Below are 16,647 nucleotides of genomic sequence, written 5' to 3'. Positions count from 1 at the left end.
AAAATGTAATAAATTACACCACCAGTCCCCCAAGTCTTAAAATAACTACACTAACCTAATAATCACACTATTTGTCGTCACCGCCATCCATTCACTATCAACCGTCACCACTACATTGTCGTCACCGCCATCCATGCTAGTCTTATAAAAAGAATAACCTTATGTTGAAATTTACATAAGGAAATATCTAAAATACTTTTAATCATTATACGTCCTTTATCTTTTAAAATATCTTCATTATTCATTTACATTAATTACCTTTACATCAGTTGTTTACACAACTCAACGGCATCTTTACCACCAATAGTCGTCCCCCACCACTATTCCGTCGCTGACAGAAACACTGCCTCATTGTGCGGGTACCATGCTAGTTTTCTAATAATCTCTTTAACTGTAATCCATATAGTAACTTGGTCAACTTAATAGTATTCACATAAATATACAAACACGACAATGCATTTTATGATCAACACAACTAATTACAAGCTTACCCATTTGCCAACTTGTAAACACAAAATTTATTGTAAAAAACACTGTAAATAAGTGCATTACTTAAAATAGAAATTAGTCAAACTCTATTTTTGTTAGTTTAGTTATATAAAGCAACTTACCTTAACTAAACGTGTATTTAATTTTCATTAACAACGGTTGGACGTGTATAATTTTTAGTAAGAGACAATTTCCCTTAAAAAATGGAAGCATTTTTTTTAAAAAAAGCTCCAAAAAATAAAAGAAAGGCCCACCGAAATTTAATTTCTTTCCATACTAAATAAATGTATTTCATTTTACATTTATTAATTTATTATAACACAAACATTTTTTTCTTGTTTTATTTTGTCTTATATAGATAGTTTTTTTCTATAAAAGACTCAACATCCCCCTCTCTCTAAATTCCCCCCAACTAGATTTTGCATCATTTCACATAAGAATCAACATAGAACAAAGTGAGATAGATAGATAGATAGAATAAATGGAAGAATTTTCATCTTTATGGACTTATCAAGAGGTTGGTTATGCTTCACTCTATGTTTTTACTATTGAATACTTGAATCTTTGACACTTTTTTTTGGAATTGAAAATTGGTTTTCTCAGCCATTGTAAAGTGGTTTACATAGTCTATATACATTATATGTAATATTTTACTTGAAAATGGTATTGAAATCTAGCAATTTTCATATGGGTTATGCTAATATACCAATTACTAGCATTTCTTGCAAAATCTAGTTGAGTTTTGAAGTTAGTTTTCAAGAATTTGATTATAAGTTCAAGCTTTATACTATATGGGTATTGTAAAGTCTTAAATTTATTATTGCATTTTCTTAAGCTGGATTGAATTCAGAAGGAATTTTATCTACAATGACCCGACAAAACCTTTTGCAGTGTGAAATTAATTCTAGTTAACTTTAGATTTTGCCCTTAATTTCAAGATTTTGAATCTTGGTTACAAACTGTCTGTTCTTCAATTCCTGTGTAAAACCAAAGTGAATAAAGTTTTGTTCTTTTTAAGTATTCTTAATTTTTTCAATAATGGTGAGATCCATGTGGACTTTTTGGTCTCATTAATGTTGTTTGATTGTCTTTTTCGTGTAAAAAGCTTTCATTTTAGTGAATTATTTAAAAGTTAATTTTACTCATTGTATGTATGCTTGTGTTATATTCTGCATGAAGTTACCATACATATTATTCATGCAGTAAATATTTTTAGCATAAGAATCCAACCATCATGTTACTCTCTTTTTTGTCTACTTTTGTTGGCTTTAAATTTATTAATTTTATATATATATTTTCCATCAAGAAACAGTGGTTTTTGCAAATTGCAGTCTTTGTTGATGTTCATTTTTCTGAACCTTTTTTCATAATTGAAAAGTATTTCCTAATTTAATAAAAAATGTCATTTTTACCACATCAAGGTTGCTGTTTGATCTATATATTGTCTGCCTCTAGGTGGTATATGGGGTCTGGGGATCCGATTTTCGGTCCCATTGACTGTTCAAGTATTTGTAAATTTATTTTTTTTAATTGAATTTGCTTGATGTAAGCAAGTTTGTTGTTTATGTCCATTGACTGATTATCTAAATATTGTGATTTGCAGAATATTGATGAACTAAAACAGAAGCTTTTCTACACAACAATTGAATTAGAGGCAGTAAAAGCCGAAACAGGAGAAGAAAAGAAAAGAAATTCAGAGTCAATGAAACAATTGCTACAACTTTTAAAAATTGCTTGCCAAGAAAGGGATGAAGCAAAAGATCAGCTTCAAAAGCTACTAAACAAGATTATCCCCACAAATGACCAACAAATCTTTAATGCCACGACCCATTCTGTCCCTAATTGTTTTACGGGCGAACAAGTTCAACAACAACATCAGAGCCCGTTGATGATACCCACTAAAGCAAATTCTAGTATCACCGAATCAAATAGCCTTTCCGAGGCTTATAATCGTAGCTCGTCTCCTGTTGACTCGTTTTTTGACCCCATACAGTCTCCGGAGTTTTCAAATGTTAATGTTGAAAGTCCATATGTTCAAGATTTTCATCAAAATGGCCCGTTGTCAAACGGGCTAAATGGGTCAGTCAATGGGCTAAAAGTGGATCAAGCTACTTTGGTGATGGAAAGTATGATTAAAGGCAAGCCCTTGCCACAAAAAGGAAACTTACTGAAAACAGTAGTGGAAGCGGGCCCACTTCTGCAAACACTGTTATTAGCAGGCCCGCTTCCCAGGTGGCGAAATCCGCCACCGCTTCAGACATTCCACATTCCGACAATGGTGGTTGCAGCCGATCAAATTGGTGCAACCAAAAATCAGATATTGAAATCACCAACCATGATGTTGAAACAATCACAACCATTCGCCGAAATGGCATGTGGGAGTTCTTCTCAGATGATGATGGCCAGTGGTGGCAGCAGCGGAAGCATTTTAAGTTTTGGTGATGTTAGTTTTGGTAGTAATTATCAAGGAAGTATGATGGGAGCTTGTTCTGGTGCTAGTAATTTTGGCACAATTGGAAAGAGGCAAAAGTTACATTAAGATCCAAGAATTTTATTTTTGTTCTTTGTAAAGGGTTTTGATATATGATGGGTGTATATGGTCAATTGGTGGTACCCTGTTTCTGGGATTATGATTTCATGACAGTGGTATTAAGCTAGTTTATATTTATTGTTAATTTTATACCTTTTTGTTAATGTTTACATTTTTTCGGAGAACGAATATTAAAACATGATTTTAGAGTTCATTGATACTGTATATGTTTCGTATCATATAGTGTTAATATAGACCATTATGACATCATGTATCTGGCTATAAGACTTGAAAAAATCAAATTGAACCGTACTCTATATACAAGTATATGAGTTTGGACTATAATTATTATGGTCCAACCAGTTATCAATGATCAAGATGTAAGTTTAATATTTATCTCATCGTTCCAATCACTTTTACCAATATTTGGTGGCTCAGAACGGTATATATGACGCGTCTTTGTTCGCGTAGTTTCTAAGTACCTCTTATTTTCATCAGTAATTGGAGTCATTCTAGGAAGTAAATGGGTTAAAATTGGACAAAAAGTTTAAGTTAAGCGGGAATAACCCATTTTCAACATTGATGTATGAATGTGTTGATCCCAAAAAAGATATTTACAGGGGTCAAATGTGCTATGAATTACTTAAATGGGTTGAATTGGACAAAATGTGTATTCAAGTCAAGCGGGCGTAACCCATTTCAAGATGCATCAAAGAATTATCTGCTTTAACCAGTTACCCAACCTGCAATATTTCAATCTCTAGATTTAACAATTATGTAGAATACTTAAAAATATATTGAGATATTATTATTATTAATATGGATGACTCTATTGGGCTGGTTTGCACATTCATGTTGGTAAGTCGGTTGTGTAATCGAGCCCAACACATAACATCATAATCATTATCATTACTCGTATTATATATTCCAACCAAAAAAAAAAAAACAAGGAAAGGGAGGGAAACGAAATCAAAAGACCTAAATAGTACAGAGAGTAATTCGGAAGTGTAAAAATTAATTAGAACTTATGTAGAATTCAACAATTAATCCAAAATCATTGGCAAGACATGAAAGATGGATGTAAACTGACATCTTGATTGATGAACAATAAAAGAGTTTTGATACAAAATTATCAACCTAGGATTCTTAAATGAAAACCAATAATGTTTTGAAATTTAAAATACAAAAAATGGAATGGAACAAACGCTCATCTCGTACTACATCTTAACGGTAAACATTCAAACGGCTAAAAGAAGAGAAGCAGCAGAATTGTTCAAGATCCAAGAGAGATATGGCTGCGTATCTATAGAAACAAAAGAATCACCTTCAGTCCTTATCTTCTTCTTATTGGCACTTCAGTCCTTGTCTTCTATAGAAATCCATTTGTCCAACTTTGGTCCTTCAACAATATAAACCTGCAAAACAACAACTTAAGTAAGACAATTAAGTTGAATCCTTTTAACAGGAAGAAACTAATTAACCCTAATATTAATAAAATGGAGGAGGAGGGAGCGAAAGAGAGAATGGGGGCGATAGTGAGGGTTAGGGCAATGCTGTTGAGTGAAGGGATATCGTTCTACGAATTGGAGGAGAAAGCGTCGCCAAATGATGAGTTTTTCGAGAGTCCAGCTAAATCCCTGGCTCGGCGGGTTATGAGGAGGGAGGGGATTTCAGTCCAACATCTGAAAAAGGGAACCATTTATCAAGCCCTTGAAAACAAAGGAAATCTCTCCAAGTAGGATATTGAAAAGCACGTAAAAGCCATATGGGAGTTGAAGAAGCACGCATATAATTGTGATGGTGATCATCAAAGCATGGTGGAGATCAAGAATTATGATGATGATTCCATGGAGACGATGTACGAGTATGTTGCTGGTGGTAAACGTATCATCCTCAGTGGGAGGCGTTGAAGGATATGGAGATGCATCGTGATGATCATTTGATGACCAAGAGGATGAAGAAGGCCGCCAAGATTGAAAAGAAGAAGATGCTCAAGTTAGGACAGAAAATGAAGATGCGGCTAGCTGAACACAAAGGCCACTTAACACCAAGCTAGCTTGAAGATTTTTTATATGTATGTAGTTTGCTAAGTTTTTCAGATCACATATATGACAGCATGCAACCAAATGGATAAATTATGGGTTTTGTGACCCATACATTTCATAATTCAACTTATTATTGATGCACAAACTATAGCTCTTTTTTTATATAGATATATTTGTTTAGATACAGAGAAGATAGACTGTTATACTTTGAACAGGTAAATCGTCCCATCCAGAGTCTGCGCAGATGGTACATTGGTGATTATTGACCACCTAAGCCTTAACCTTCAATGCATTATACTTTTATTGTAATGTCAATGGAAAGAGCCTGGGATATTTTATTTTTGTCCTCGACCTAATTAAACCACAAGTACTTGATTTGCTTCTTTCTGTAATGGGTGGACGGGCTGCAATTTGAAAGGCCTTTTGTTAGATACAGGTAGAAAACTTATGTTTTTTTGTAATTGTAGCTAGTGGTATGGGTTGTGTCAATGATTGACTGTCAATTAAACACACTCTTTTTTTCATTTGTTTGTAACAAATAGTGTATCTGTTGATTTATAAGAATATGATGCATTGATTTTGCGACTCTGATTTTCATATTGTGCATTCAGGGCTTAAATATCAACATAAACATCCATTATTCATATTGTTTTATAGCTCTCTTGTATCGTTTTGCCATGTAAAATATGCTGACTCAAACATGCTCCCACCAGGTTGAGATTTGGCTTCAAAAGTATGCTCCAGGGGCACGCACAACGATTCTTAGGCACTCACGTGAGGAGGTTTTTGTTGTGCTAAATGGTACTCTTGGTATTTCGTCAAGTTCTTATCAAGTCCACTAGCAAGCCAGAAGACCGGGTTCAGTATCTTTTCATATAGCACAGTGTTCACCAGGTAAACTGTGATCATTAAAACATTCTATTGGCTTGAAATCATAGAACAGTGTTATAGGCTTGAAATCAAAAACCAGTTTTATTGGCTTTTTTAAATTGTTTTTGAAGGTTGCTATGGAAATTGTGATATATATATATATCCAAAAGAGACACATATTTGCAGATTATTCATACTGCAAAGCCGTCAATGATGTTCACCGGGTGTTTTTCTTTTTAACGACACTTCCGTAATCTATACTCATAATATAATTTCTATATTTGCAGATTTGTCAGTACATTGGGTCACATGGTGGTGTTGTAATAGCTCAGGAACTCACTCCATATCTTGATGTAGAAGGTTCAAAGAAAATGGTATGACTTTTCCTAGGACACAGGTTATGACCTGCTTTTTCAAAGTATCAACCCTTAATTAGCCTGTGTATGCATTTCCTTTGCTCTTGTTTTTATTGTTGTTCACCCAATTGGTTGATAAGAGGAAACCAGAGATCTACCTATTCTGCTCGATCAAAGAACAAACACAGACCTTGCCGCTTTTGTTTCGCAGTATTCTCAATTTCTGTACATGTTTGTGTTTTTTTACCATGCACCTTTTTTTGCTCTTTTTTGTGTGTGTGAAACCACTGTATTATAATTACTTAACTAGGTCCCCTATTTGTGAGTTTGTTGTTTTTTTGCTTTAAGTGTCATTTTAAATTGTCATTTTGTTGGCAGGTTTTAGGAAGAGTTGAAAGGCAAGGGAGGTTTTACCATTGAGGTCTATATTACTGCTGGCTTATACTTGAATCTGCTTTTTGTTTGTCCTTTTTTGCTGCTTGTGTCTAACCTGGTTCTATTTGTGCTCTGATGATGCAGGCTTTGATTCATATGGAATCAATTCAATCACTTCTGAAACAAATTGATCATCTAGACTCGCTAGTTGAGAAGTTTATAGCTCCTGGTCCTGATAATTCAAATCCTGCAATTTATGTTTAGAGATAGGAGTTATATATCTAGCATCTTTTTGGACGTATAAATATAGCTCCTCAGTTTGAAGTTGACCCGGTGTACCAAATCGATTTCATCATGAAAGGGCCAGGACATCTTCAACCAGACATCCTATTTCTGCTCACCAATTGATGTATAAACTTTGAATATATTCACTTGAGGAGACAACGTAAAGTTTTATATCACCTACTATGTATACATGATCTCTTCTAAAGGTGGCAGAAATGGGAGGGTTTTGCCTGGTTGAGTTGATCTGTACTTTTTTTTTTTATAATCCGAACTTATCAGTTTTTTTTGACCCATTACCCAACCCGCCCATTTTTCTACGTCTAGAATATACCATGTTATAGATGACTGATCTCGTTAGTTGTCTAGTTTATGACAGGAAAATAAAGATGAGTTGCGACAGATTGTTTGAAGCTATCATGCTATGCCGATTCCATCATATGGAGGTACCTTGAGTTGCTTAAAACTGTTTATGACATTTGAAGCCACTCGACCATTTGCAGGCTATTGAATATTATTGAACTGCTTTCGCTTTTGGAGAAGATCCGAATGTTTATATGTCGATGACTACATATGTGACCTTACTATGTGATCCAACACAACCCAAATTGACCCATTTATAAGAAGATTATGCATTAGTTTTTCGACTTTTGTTTCTTATAGCATCACTTGTGCATTCAGGGCTTTAATACCAACAAAAAAAACCATTATTCGTGTTGGTTTATAGCCCTCGTGTATCATTCACCATGTAAAGTATGCTGACCTAAACATGTGAAGAGGTTTATAGCACTAGGTTGAGATTCGGATTCAAACGTATGCTCCAGCTCCAGGTGCACACACCGATTCTTAGTCACTCATGTGAAGAGGTTTTTGTTGAGCTATAAGTTCTTATTTTGAAGTCCCCTGGCAAGCCAGAAGACCGGGTTCAGTATCTTTTCAACCGTTAATGATGTGTTAATGGTCCTAGTAATGGATATTGCTGAAAATGCGCTTGCTTGTGCCACCCTGCAACCCTGGTGTTTGTAAAGGTATCCGATCTACTACCTAGAAAAGATTACAAATGGGTTGAATCGTTTAATAAACAATCGATTGGCTTGAAATCATGAAACAGTTTTATGGGTTTGAAATGAAAAACAAGTTTAATGGCTTTTTTGTTTTGCCACTTTATGGTTTTTGAAGGTTGCTATGGAATTTGAGATATACATCCATAAAAGATACACTTGTGATTTCAGAATTGATTAGCTGCTGTAATTTGAAGATTGAACTCTTACTTCTATTTTCGCTAATTCCTACTTATACTCTGGTCTACGCTTAATACCGTGATCGTCTACTTTTTGTGGAAATTATGTGGGTGATTGGTTGAACTTTAGCTTTAAGTACAGGAATTTGTGTGAAAATACAAGCTGTTGGCACTTGTTAGTTCATGTTTGGTTAGTTAAATTTGTTATGTTTTATTCATAAATTAAACATGTAATATTTGGATATAAAAATAGTGTGATTTGGTAATGTTTACCGATATATTATGGTGTTGAACTGTTAATATGGGCTGATTTGTCACATCACCTAACGTGATGGTATCGACAATTATTAATGCTCTAATTATATACTCGGTTCATAATCATAATTCATTATTCCAAAAATATATTAATGTTAATTGGGGCGGTGCGAGAGAGTCCATAAAGATCGATCTTCTATTTAAACCCATCAAAAAAAACCCATAACGTTAAGCGGAAATTGGTGATAGTATAATCGCATAAAAAAAAACAGAGGTCATGCCTCTAGAAATAGAGGTAAGCAGCCTCTCTACCTTTGGTAGGGGTAAAGTTGTCTACATATCAACCTCCCCATACACCGTCGAAGACGGTATTGGGACCCAAAACCCGAGTTACTTTACTTTACTTTTTTATAATCGCATCAAAAAAAAAATCATCAAGAAAACCAAAGAATTAAAAATCTTCGGAAACCCTAATAACCAAGATGATGGGAGGCGGAAGGCCCTGTATTATAACAGGAAGAATGATGATGAGGGTCGTGGGAACATGGTTTGGGTAAGACTTTGAACTGGTTGACCCGTTCGACCCTTTGATTTCGTTTTTAGCTTATATTATCTATGTAACACTATTGTGATCCAACACAACCCAAATTGACCCATTCATAACAAGATGATGCATTGATTTTGCGACTTCTGATTCTCATATCATCACTTGTGCATTCAGGGCTTTAATACCAACATAAACAACCGTTATTCGTGCATAAACTTTGAATATATTCACTTGAGGAGGCAACGTAAAGTTTTAAATCACCCACTGTGTATTTATCATCTCTGCTAAAGGTGTCAGAAATGGAAGGGTTGTGTTATTGGTCAAATTTTGCCTGGTTGAGTTGATCTGTACTTGTTTTTCTTAATCCAAACTTATCAGTTCTTTTTGACCCGTTACCCAACCCGCCTATTTTTATAACTCTAGTATTTAGCATGTTATAGATGACTGATCTTGTTGGTTGACTGTCTATGACAAGAAAAAAAAAATGAGTGACAGGTTGTTTGAAGCTATCATCCTGTGCCAATTCCATCATATGTACGTATCATGAGTTGCTAGATTGTTCATGGCATTCAAAGGCTTGAAGCCACTCGACCATTTGCAGGCTGTTGAATATCATTGAACTGCTTTTGCTTTTGGAGAAGATCCGAATGCTTATATGTCGATGATTCTGTAAAGGGTACACTGGCTCGTTGATGCACTATAAGTATTCAATAGATGCTGATGGGGTGGGTTACATGTTGAAGCAGGTTCCATTCAGCCCGAATAGTATTATAACAGTGAGGTTGACTTCAAACCATGTTTTCCAAATGATTAATTCTTTGATGTATAAAGTTTGTCAAATAAAGTTTGCCTGATTGAGTTCAACAACAGCATCAGAGCCCATTGATGATACCGACTAAAGCAAAATTCTAGTATCACCAAATTAAATAGCCTTTCCGAAGCTTATAATTATAGCTCGTCTACTGTTGACTCATTTTTAGACGGCATACGGTATCTTGAGTTTTCAAATGTTAATGTTGAACCTCCATCTGTTCAAGATTATCGTCAAAATCACCCGTTATCAAGCAGCAGGTGGTGAAATCCGCCCGATTCCCAGGGTAACTTACTGCAAACAATAGTGGAAGCGGGCTGACTTCTATAAACCACTGCTATTAGCAGGCCCGATTCCCAGGCGGTGAAATCCGCCACCTCTCAGATATTCCACATGCCGCCAATGGCGGCTGCATCTTATCAAATTGCTGCAACCCAAAATCAGATATTGAAATCACCAACTATGATGTTAAAACAATGACAACCATCCGCCGAAATAGCATGTGGGAGTTCTTCTCAGATGATGATGGCCAGTGGTGGGCTGGTGGCAGCAGCCGAAGCGTTTTAAGTTTTGGTGATTTTAGTTTTGGCAGTAGTTATCAAGGAAGTAAGATGGCAGTGCTAGTAATTTTGGCAGAATTGAAAAGAGACAAAGGTTACTTTAAGATCCAAGAATTTATTTTTGTTCTTTGTTAAGGGTTTTGATATATGATAGGTGTATGTGGTGAATTGGTGGTAAGTGGTAACCTGTTTCTGGGAATTTGATTTCATGAAGTGGTTTTAAGCTAGTTTCTTTATAATGGCAATTTAAGAGTTCACTGATACATGTTTCGTATCATTTTCGTGTTAACAACTAATCTAGCATCGTTCTCGGTGTAGATTAACCATTATTACATCATGTATGTGGCTATGAGGCTTGAATAATTCAAAGTGAATAGTACTATAGATACAAGTATATGAAATTTGGACTATAATTATTTTAGTCCAACCATTTATCAATGATCAAGATGCAAGTTTTATAGATCTATATTTATCTCATCTTTCCAGTCACTTTTACCAATATTCGGTAGATCAGAACCGTATATATGACCCATCTTTGTACGCTTAGTTTCTAAGTACCTCTTATTTTCATCAGTAATTGGAGTCATTACAGGAACACGTTCAACAACTGCTAAACCGTACCCCTTGAGTCCAGTAAACTTTGCTGGATTGTTAGTCATTAGGCGCATTGTCTGAACTCCAATGTCTCGTAGCATCTGCCAAAATTAAATCAATCTTTGAGTCATTAAGACATACAACATAACCATACAGTAAAAAGTTTAATCTTTGTCTATAGAGGCGACACATTTCACTCATTCATATTCGTGTTAATCCGACTATAAATATTCAGGGGTTAAATGTGCTAATAAGCAAATGGGTTAAATTGGAAATAAAGGGTTTCAAGTCAAGCGGGCGTAACCCATTTTTTGACCCGTTACCCAACCTGCCCACGTTTCAACCTCTAGGTTTAATGATCATTAGACTAACCTGGGCACCTATTCCATATTCACGGGAATCAGGAGCAAAACCAAGCTCTAGATTTGCTTCTACTGTGTCGTGACCAAGGTCTTGCAAGTTATATGCACGTAACTTGTGTCCTAATCCTATACCTCTCCCTTCATGTCCCCGAAGATATATAAGGGCACCTCTGCCAGATTCCTCGATAATCTTCATCGCCATTGCCAATTGGTCGCCACAATCGCAACGACCCGACCCGAATATGTCTCCAGTCAAACATTCTGAGTGAACCCTCACTAACACATCATATCCTTTCCCAATGTCTCCCTGTTCAAGAAAATAAGTCGAACTGGGAGTTCTTAGAATGGATATGCCTGAAAATCATACTCTTAATATTTAGAACTGACAAGATGGGTGGGTAAGGCTAGGTAGATAACATGTGAGGTTGAGACTGGTGAACTTTTATTATGGGTTGATATTGGCCATTGTTTAATGGCATAGTATTCCAAAGCTAATACTAAAAACATCTAAATCTTTGAATGATGCTGTTTAGACTAATATAAGACCTTTGGTGACTGCAACTAGATTGACCTGTTCGACTCATTTTAACCGTTTCTCTAGTGGGTAAGCTTAACATTTGACTCATTTTAGCTAAACAACGCATATCTAATAATCCATAACTCATCACCTTTAAGTTCTAATAGATTTGTACTCACCTTGAGGTTATGGGTTCAAGTATTGTAAGAACAAAAGTGTGAAATACTAAATGGTGCTGATATACGTCTTTTTAAAAATTAAAAAAAAAAAAGGAAAATGATTTGTACCTTGACAACTGCTATATGCTCAGTTCCATCTAGTTTCGATCGGTAACAATGAGCTTCAAACAAACCCCACCGTGTTGGTAGCCTAGAAACAGCAATGCGTTCCACTAATCTTTCACGCTTCCTTTTATATCTACAATTTGAGGAAACTGGTCTTTAAAGAAACTGATATACAGATCTAGTTCATGGTCTGCCAAAAATAATTCATGATTAACAAATCATGATATTGTGGCTAGCGACAAGGCTTACCTGATTAAATCAGTGATTAAAACAAGCGGGATATTGTGGTCAAGTGCTAACTTTCTTAAATGGTTCAATGGTGCTATTGAACCGTCCTCTGGGTTAACAATAGTAGAAAGAACTGAAACCGGATCAAGGCCTGCAAGTTTGACGAGATCAACTGACGCCTCTGTGTGACCAGCCCGTCTTAGAACTCCACCATTCCGGTACTTTAAAGGAAACACATGGCCTGGCCTCCTAAAACTTTTGGGTCCTGAGTTACGAGAAGCTAAAGCCAGAATTGTTTTCACTCTATCTGAAGCTGATACTCCAGTTGATGTATCGATTGCATCCTTATCAAATAAGCCAACGTGAGCATAGATTGTTTCACAATTGTTTGTCTTTCTTTTAATGAGATAAACATGTTGTTTGGATATACCTTTTGAAAGTGATTACAGGATACTAAAAAATCATAAACTGATAACCAAATGATGATCGAGTATAATTAACTAGATAGATATATGAGGAATGTTTGACACATATTGATATGTAACTATAAAAATGTTCATGAAACTCGACGTATAGAACAATACCACAGTGATTGTGAACGACGGAGCAACGGAATTGTGCTCATTCTCCGGAGACATTAGAGGGAGATTTAACCTCGCGAGATCCTCTGATGTCATGCCAACGGATACAATCCCGGAGCCATGTTTCATCACGAACCCAACGGTTTCTGGTGTTGCAAAAGATGCTGCAAACACAATGTTCCCTTCGATATCCCCATTTTCATCGTCCACAACGATCACAAACTATCAACAATTTACAACAACGAACATAAACAAAAAAAAAGAGCATAAAACATGTTTCAGTGCAAAATTTCAGAATAATTCCTGCAACACCTTAAAAATGGCATAACAAAAACTTAAATAATGGAGTAGAATTATAGAAAAGGGTTAAGTGCCCTAAGCACGAAATGTTGATGTGGGCACAAACTAACCAGATTCTCTATTGTATGCATGAACTTAGTAAATATGTTTAAATCATGTACCTAACAATGGCCGACTAATCAAAGTTGCAGGTAGCAGCTCATATGGGGTGCCACGTAAACCACGAATACATGATTTGAACATATTTACCAAGGTCATGCATACAATAGAGATTCTGGTTAGTTTGTGCACATTATAACATTTTGTACATAGTTAGTTACATTATGACACACTTATCTCTATAAAAAGTTCATAACTATTTTTGCAATCTAGAAAAATGATCATATAACATGGAATCTAAAACTGAACTATACTGACCTTTCCTTGTCGAATAACCGAAATAGCCTCTGCGACGGCCGAGTAGCCGTCGGAGGGGCAATCAGGGTCACCTTCAGCATCACTTGTAAAAAAAGCAACTGTTTCTGGGGTTATCTCAGCATCAACTGTTTTAAAACTTTCTGAATTTTCTAATGAAGAGTTCATTTTGCCCATTTTTGAACCGAAAACACCAAAAACCGAACCGTTCTCATTGTTTTTGGTATTGCCAAGAGCCCGGCAAGTGAAAGTTGGACTAGCTGGTGGCTTGTGGGTAGAATATGGAGGTGGCTTAGGTGGTGTGTAGGTTGTTGAGTGTCTTGTGGTGGTGGTGGAAAGTGGAGGGAAAAGTGGGTTGTGGAAGATTAGAGTGTCCATATTGTGGTTGTGGTTGACGGTGGTTGATGGTTGTCGGAGGTGGTTGTGGCCAAAGGAACAACCTCTTGTGGATGTGATACGTAACGTGGCTTGTTTTTATCTTTTCTTTATCTGAAAATTTATTAGAATTTTTTTTGTATTTTTATATACCGGTAACCGCATAATACAGCAGTAGTCATAGCGGTAATAGTGTGGTGGTGAGGCGACCGTTGATGGTGAATGTAGTGTCGAGTGACGTGAATAATTGATGTAAAAGTATGTAAATGATTAATATAAATATTTTAAAAATAAATAATTAATAATGTAATTTAACAATTAATGCTAAAAGGTGTGTATGTGAAAAAATTTAAAGGGTAAAACTCAATATTTTTCCACATATTTAAAAATAAAATGTTGTGTTTTTCTACAATAAAATGTTGAGTAGTATAAATAAATTCTTATATAAATTCTTACGTAAATTTTCATTCAAAGGCTAAATTAATTTCTTTTTTATTTATATCGATTTTTCTTCATCAAACAATTATCCCTTTAAAAATCAAATCCTGGCTTTGACCTTTTGTCTATATATGTACTTTTTGTATGTTTTTTTATTATCCATTTCATATTTTCATATGGATATAGTGTATCAGTCTTTATCAATCTATTAGAGTGTTCTTATATTGAAAAGCTTAGATGAGGCATTTGGTCATTTATATAAGAACGAATTGCATTTTTGGTCCCTGTGTTATCACACATTTTGCAAGCTTGATATAAACATGTGCAAAGTCGCGAAATGCATCCCTGTTATATCACACTCGTTGCAATCTTGGTCCAAAGTTAACTTTCCGTCCAAATTCCACCGTTAGTGCCCCCATGTGCCTGTCACGTGTGGGGTAATACTGTCTTTTCATATAAACGAGGACTATTTCTGCAACTAACCAAAATACATATCTATTAAAATATTACTCCTAAGGTTTTTTTTTTTTTGAACGACAAAATACTCCTAAATTTTCTAAAAGCATAAACAACTTTTTTGGCCAGCCACTTTTTTGGCAAAATCCGGCCATTTTTGGCCGGAATTCGATTCTGATTTTGCTTCCATCTTGTTCCTTGTTCAATTACCTTCAAATCCATGTAACATATCATGTCTAAATCACGAAAAAAGAAAGGAAAGAAGGATCGAACAGATGAAGAATTGATAAAACACGATCAAGCCTTTATTCAAGATTTTGAAGCAAATAAACGTCATGTACAATCGATATACAACCTTAGATCATCATCTAAAACAATTTCAATTAATGGGGATTCTTCTAAATCGATTTCTTTGCCGATTAATCAACCAGCCGCCGCCACTGTTCAATCTTCACCATGACCGGCCACTTATGTGGTGAATTACGATCAGAATAATGAAAAGGGTGGGGAGATTGGGGATGAGGATATTTCTGGTTTGTATTCCACCTCTCATTCGATCGATTCAATGGTTGCTCCAATCAAAACCTTAATAAAAAAAACCCTACTCTGTTCTCAGCCGCCGTACAGCTACCATCTCCGCCCAATAAAATCTCAAATTCCAATCAAATAATGGCTGGGGAGGAAGCGACTAGAATCCAGATTGATTCAGGTTCAACGATTGATTCTCGTGTGATCGATTCTAGGATTATGGCTGCCGAAAGCCTAATGGAAAAACCAACCGCCGCCGTTCAGCCTTTTTTAACCACTGATTTGTCACCCTCAATTGAAGATATCCAAGAAATTGATGAATTGATGATTATGGAAGGCATGGAATCGTTAACTGATGGGAGAGGTCTTATAGCCAGCGATCTGGGTTTACCAAAGATATTGATAAAGGAAAGAAAGAGGAAGAACAAAAGGTTTTTTGTTATTTTCTTTTTTAGTATGTGTATATATTTTTATTTTGTAGATGTGAGGAAGGAAAAAAAAGAAGATTGGTTTCGTTTGCAAAAATGGTCCTATGGATATTAAATCGACGAAATTACCCCACACGTGAAAGGCACATGGGGGCACTAACGGTGGAATTTGGACGGAAAGTTAACTTTGGACCAAGATTGCAACGGGTGTGATATAACAAGGATGCGTTTCGCGACTTTGCACATGTTTGTATCAAACTTGCAAAATGTGTGATAACACAAGGACCAAAAATGCAATTCGTTCTTTATATAGATTAAGGGAATTTGAATTATTTGTTAGTAAAAAGTTTTTGATAATGACCATTTAGTTATTTCTATATTCTCCTTCATGCAATCATGCTTCAAATGGAAACCAAAAAAAGAAATATGAGACATAAAAATGGGTAAGTTATATATGTTGGGGTAAGTACGCCGGAATGCAGTTAACTAATCCCAAAAAGCTATTGTGTGCACAAACTTTAGGTTTGTTTTGTTGTATTCAGAAAACTTGACAAGATGGTTATAGTAAACATGGAACTGGTTTCCTACTTATGAGCACCAATTTCCTATTTTTATTGCGTGCATAAACTAATCCCAAAAAGTTATTGTGTGCATGTCACGTAAGCAGTCAACGGGTTAACGTGAAAGTGGTGACCGGCTAACTTCTTACCTGGTAACTTTTGTTTACTATAGGACTCTTGAACAAGTTTCATGAATACAATAAAACAAACCTAGAGTTCGTG

At 35.6% G+C, this 16,647-nt stretch overlaps 2 protein-coding genes across 2 annotated transcripts; one reads left to right on the top strand and one right to left on the bottom strand.

Annotated features, from left to right (window-relative positions):
• The first annotated feature begins 909 nt into the window (after positions 1 to 909).
• Positions 910 to 3,109, top strand: LOC122583064. The gene is made up of 2 exons (XM_043755506.1): positions 910 to 1,006; positions 2,093 to 3,109. Exons 1-2 carry the CDS (start codon positions 971 to 973, stop codon positions 3,026 to 3,028), a joined length of 972 nt encoding a protein of 323 aa, XP_043611441.1. The 5' UTR covers positions 910 to 970; the 3' UTR covers positions 3,029 to 3,109.
• A 7,592-nt stretch (positions 3,110 to 10,701) lies between these two features.
• LOC122582337 (monofunctional riboflavin biosynthesis protein RIBA 3, chloroplastic) lies at positions 10,702 to 14,116 on the bottom strand. The gene is made up of 6 exons (XM_043754706.1): positions 13,644 to 14,116; positions 12,930 to 13,148; positions 12,367 to 12,689; positions 12,121 to 12,250; positions 11,327 to 11,623; positions 10,702 to 11,055 (listed from the first exon to the last, which is right to left on the bottom strand). The coding sequence occupies exons 1-6, from the start codon at positions 14,016 to 14,018 to the stop codon at positions 10,816 to 10,818; spliced, it is 1,584 nt and encodes a 527-aa protein (XP_043610641.1). The 5' UTR covers positions 14,019 to 14,116; the 3' UTR covers positions 10,702 to 10,815.
• Between the last annotated feature and the right edge of the window lie 2,531 nt (positions 14,117 to 16,647).

The sequence above is a fragment of the Erigeron canadensis genome, chromosome 9, assembly GCF_010389155.1.
Source record: "Erigeron canadensis isolate Cc75 chromosome 9, C_canadensis_v1, whole genome shotgun sequence".
In the NCBI taxonomy this organism is placed as follows: Eukaryota; Viridiplantae; Streptophyta; class Magnoliopsida; order Asterales; family Asteraceae; genus Erigeron; species Erigeron canadensis.
This window is presented reverse-complemented; position numbering and strand designations above follow the sequence as displayed.